The 4,678-nt window shown below is 47.2% G+C and overlaps 1 protein-coding gene across 3 annotated transcripts; it reads right to left on the bottom strand.

Annotated features, from left to right (window-relative positions):
- Nucleotides 1–360: 360 nt before the first annotated feature.
- Mymx (myomixer, myoblast fusion factor) lies at nucleotides 361–1,538 on the bottom strand. 3 transcript variants are annotated; one of them, NM_001399467.1, is made up of 2 exons: nucleotides 1,398–1,538; nucleotides 361–1,035 (listed from the first exon to the last, which is right to left on the bottom strand). In NM_001399467.1, the coding sequence occupies exon 2, from the start codon at nucleotides 1,019–1,021 to the stop codon at nucleotides 767–769; it is 255 nt and encodes an 84-aa protein (NP_001386396.1). In that variant the 5' UTR covers nucleotides 1,022–1,035; nucleotides 1,398–1,538; the 3' UTR covers nucleotides 361–766. The 3 variants fall into 3 exon arrangements, with proteins under 3 accessions (NP_001386396.1, NP_001386395.1, NP_001386394.1); NM_001399466.1 differs by having other exon boundaries at nucleotides 1,368–1,438; NM_001399465.1 differs by having other exon boundaries at nucleotides 1,336–1,407.
- Nucleotides 1,539–4,678: the final 3,140 nt, after the last annotated feature.

The raw sequence follows: 4,678 nt of genomic DNA, 5'->3' as shown, positions 1-4,678 counted from the left end.
AAGTTATCGGAAGGAAGTGTTGCCAATGTCTCCACCTCTCCTGCTCCTCCAGCTTCCCACAGATAACCCGGAGATAGGACAGAGTGGGGGTGGGGTGGCAAGACTTTCTGAGACACCCCAGTCATTCAACACAGAGCCTGAAATTAGCTCGGCTGGTAGAGAGCTAGCTTAGCGTGCATACAGTTCTGGGTTCAATCCTCAGTGCCACCCAAACAAGGCTTGGATGTGGTATAAACCTGTAACTCCAGCACCTTTGAGATAAAGTCAAAAGGATCAGGAGTTAGTTCAAGATCTTTCTCAGGAGGCTGAGGCCAGACTGGATACAGTAAACAGCTTCCAGAACAAACCGCCACCAGTAACAACAACACACAGTCATTTATTGACTAAGCTTTGAAAGTATTTAAGTCTCTTAAAGGGAGGCAAGGTCTTAGACTGGACAGTTTGGATCTAAATACCACCTCTTAGCTAAATTGTCTTTAGTCTTAAGTGAAACACCATCTCTTAACTGACCTGGATACCTCCTTCATTTGCAGATCCACCCTGGAGGCCAGAGATAAGGCAAAGGGAGCTGCGGGGAGCAAGGGCAACAACACAATCTGTAGACCTCTAGGTGCTAGGGGAGTGGGAGCTGTTCGGGTCAGAACCCTCTGACACTCAGCCCTGACCGTCTTCGCCCACCGGGCATGCTCCAGTTCAAGCGGGTGCCTGAACTAACCCGCTCCAAAAGGTACTTTGATGGACGTGGCTGCTTCAGGGACCCATGGCTTCACTTCCGGGGACCCAATCTCTCCTTCCTCTGGGAGTGGTCCACTCTAGAGGTCTCTCCAGAATCCGGTGGCTGTTGTTGGCTGAGGACAAACAGCAGACAGCTCAGCAAAGCCTCTCTCACGTCTTGGGAGCTCAGTCGGCGGGCCAGACGGCGCAGCAAGGGCAGGAGGTGCTGACGGGCCAGGCGGGCAACAGGCAGCAGCAGGCGTGATAGCAGCGATCGAAGCATCAACGGGAGCAGTGGAACGGGCATGGCAGGACCAGGACCTGCAAAGAGAACCCAGGTTCTCTAGACTGTACCTCTAGCACCCACCTCAGCTGGCAAAACTGGCAAAGTGGGGAGTCCTCCCTTTAGCATATACTTCTATACCCCAGCTTTCAACTTATGGGTTAGTTTGGAGCAGCTCTTTCCTGACATGAAAGCTAGCACAGGGGGGTTCACTCACTGTTAGCATGGATGGGAATGGAGCCCACAGCTGGAGGGTGGTGGGCACTGAGGCTAGGGCCTACCTGGTGCCATTTCCTGTATACCCACTTTCTTTAATCACTCTCTCTCCCTTTGAATACCTGAAGCCTGCACTCCTTGCCCTCCCTCTCACCAGCTCGAACCGGTCAGTAGCAGCTCTCACCAGTCAGAACTGCTCAGAATCAATTTCAGGATGCATTTGCCTGCGGTGGATACAGCATCACAGGACAGCACAAGGGAGCCCCACCCCCTCTGCCTCCACCCAGCTCAGCTCGCTTGGGTGTGGAGGCGACAAGGAGAGAACAGCTGCATTCTGGCACCTGGTATATTCAATAGGTCCAGCTGCTCCCTCTTGCCTTCTTAGGAGGAGAAGAAGGGAGGGGCCATGTGCAGGAATTCCCCATGGGGCGCAGTAGGGGCAGACCTCAGCGTTGGACTGTACTTTCTAGTCGTGTTACCTGAAGCATGTGGACTCTTCTGGGATCCAGGCACCTCAGGTGTTGCCTTTGGAAGTGGAGGAAGAGCTGGAGGAGTCACAGAGAGGATGGCATGTGTTTGATCCCTCAGATGAAGCTAAGCTATGCTCAGACATGTTTCCTAACCCTCACCCTGTACAACTCCCGTGGCCAAGCCAGCCAGGACCTGCGGAGTCTCTGCTGGATCCTTTTTGGGAAGAGGATGGGAGGCACAGTTTCTGTTGCAACTGAGTGCAGTTACATAGAACTGGATGGTATGTCTACTAAAGGATAGGCGGACATACAGTTCAAGACCTTCTCCAGTCATTTCCCTGCCTTAATCTAAAGGAGGTTTATGTATATATGTATATATGTATATATGTTTATAGTTACAACTATATGTGTATATATACATATACATAGTTATATACATGTACATATTTCCAACTGTATCTGGTTGGATATATGGCCTGGGTTTTTTTGTTTGTTTGTTTTTTGGTACAAGGTTGATCTGTGTAGCCCTGGCTGGCTTGAAACTCACAGACATCCTTCTGCCTCTGCCATCCAGTAGGCTTTGTTTTAAAATTTTCACTTCCCCCTCAGAAAGCAATTGTAACTCAAGGCTGGATTCAGTGCAGATGGCGGCTATTAGGGTTGGTTTCAATGTCAGCTTGCCACAAATTAAAATGATCCAAGTAGGGAGCCTTTCCTGCAGAGCTGCCCTGATTGCCTTAATTGATGATGAAGAGATCAAAAGGGCGTGGCCAAAGCAGATGATCCGATCCTTACTGGATTGGCCGTCCCTCCAGCTCCTAATGGATTTAATTAGATTCCTTAATTTTGATATATTCATTCCATCGGTTCTGTTCTTCTAGGGAACGAGTCGGGTATGCATGAGGTGTTTTGCAGACTTCAAAGCTGTGGGAATACGGTCACTTCCCATCTGTCATTAGCTGTCCCTGTCAGTATCAAAGACCCTGAAGGAAGAAAAGATTAAAGATTAAAAACAGAAGCCTGGAGAGAGGCAAGAATGTGGACGACAGGCAGCATGATTCTCTCTCTTACTTGCTTTGATGTGGTTCAGTAGTCACAAGCCTGTCCCACCGACCCTAACTGCCCCCCCGCCCCTCCCCCACACCTGGGCTGCTGCGTGGAGACCTAGGGAAAAACATGTGGGTCTTGAGCTCATGGTCTTGCTCAATTTCTTCCCTCCACCTTGCAGGGAAGCAGCAGTAGCACATCTGGCCTGCACCAGCACTGCACTCACCATCAGACACACACAATCAGTTTGTATAAAGGAAAGAGATCTATGTTAGCTTACAGGTGATGCTCTCGGGGGCCTAACAGCCGCTTACATCATCGTCTGCTCTGACGGGTGTGCAAGGTGGGTGCTACAGATAAAAGGCCCCCAGCCACCCCAGAGCTCCATCTCCGTGCTCTCAGTGTTCTCTGTCTGCCTGTCTGCCTGTCTCTGTGTCCCTGTCTGCGTGGAGATGTCTCTGGCCTCGTTCTCTCATTCTCTGAGACTGAGACAGGTAAACCCACTCGAGAGCTGTCTCCAATAAACCTGCCTTTATAAATTTTAAATTTGGCTCAATTTGGTTTATTACATCAGCCAAGAAACTTATTATCTGAAACAGAAACCTATTACTCTACATAGTCCTAGCTGTTCTGGAATTTACTATGTAGATCAGGTTGGCCCATAGGGATCCACCCCCACTCCTCACCACCCCCCCGACCCTGGCCTCCCAAATGCTGGGATTAAATGTATGTGCCACCATACATTCAGCCTAAAATAAATAAAATTAAAATTAGAAAAATGTAATCTGCTAGGCAGTGGAGGTACACACCTTTGACTCCTAAGGGAGTGGCAGGCAAATCTCTTTGAATTCAAAGCCAGCCTGGTCTACAGATGGAGTTCTAGGACAGCCAAGGCTACACAGAGAAACCCTGTCACACACACACACACACACACACACACACACACACACACACACAATAAATAAATAAATAAATAAATAAATAAATAAATAAATAAATAATAATAATAAAAAAGTTCAAATGTGAGCCAGGCATGGTGGCTTATACATACAATCCCAGCATTTGGGGGGTGGAGACAGGAGGATGAACATTTCCAGATGATTCTTGTCTCCATAGTGCTTGAGGTCAATCTGGACAGTAGGAAATAAAATACTGTCTAAAAAAAAAATCTGGGGCTGAGAGGATAGCTCTGTGGTAAAAAACTTGAGGGGGAATAAAAAGAAATTGTGGGTAACTGAGAAGAAAAGAGAAAGGAACCTCTCAATCTAGTTAAAGGCTCTCCAGCTGGAAAAAAATTGCAGCATAATTAAGAACACTCAGGGGCTGGAAATATTGCTCAGCGGTTAGGAACACTGGCTGCTCTTCCAGAGGTCCTGAGTTCAATTCCCAGCAACTACATGGTGGCTTACAACCATCTGTAATGGGATCTGATAACCTCTTCTGGTGTGTCTGAAGACAAGGACAATGTACTCTTATATAAATAGTAAATAAATAAATAATTCTTTTTTTTTTTTTTTGGTTCTTTTTTTCGGAGCTGGGGACCGAACCCAGGGCCTTGCGCTTCCTAGGTAAGCGCTCTACCACTGAGCTAAATCTTTTAATAATTCTTAAAACAATAAATAATTCTTAAAACAAACAAACAAACAAACGAAAAACCAAAGACTTCTGTAAAGACTGCTGATTCAGGGACAGACTTTCTTTTTTTCTTAAAAAGATTTTTATTTATGTATTATATATAGATACACTGTATCTGTCTTCAGACACAACAGAAGAGGGCATCAGATCCCATTACAGATGGTTGTGAGCCACCATGTGGTTGCTGGGACTTGAACTCAAGACCTCTGGAAGGACAGGTAATGCTCTTAACCCCTAAGCCAGCTCTCCAGCGGGACTTCGAACTTCTTTTCAATGTGTTGGGATTACAGAGGAGCACCAGCATTCCTGGCTT

This window comes from Rattus norvegicus, chromosome 9, assembly GCF_036323735.1.
Source record: "Rattus norvegicus strain BN/NHsdMcwi chromosome 9, GRCr8, whole genome shotgun sequence".
NCBI classification, from domain to species: Eukaryota; Metazoa; Chordata; class Mammalia; order Rodentia; family Muridae; genus Rattus; species Rattus norvegicus.
Note: the sequence above shows the minus strand (reverse complement) of the source record. Positions and strands in the feature narration are given on the sequence as shown.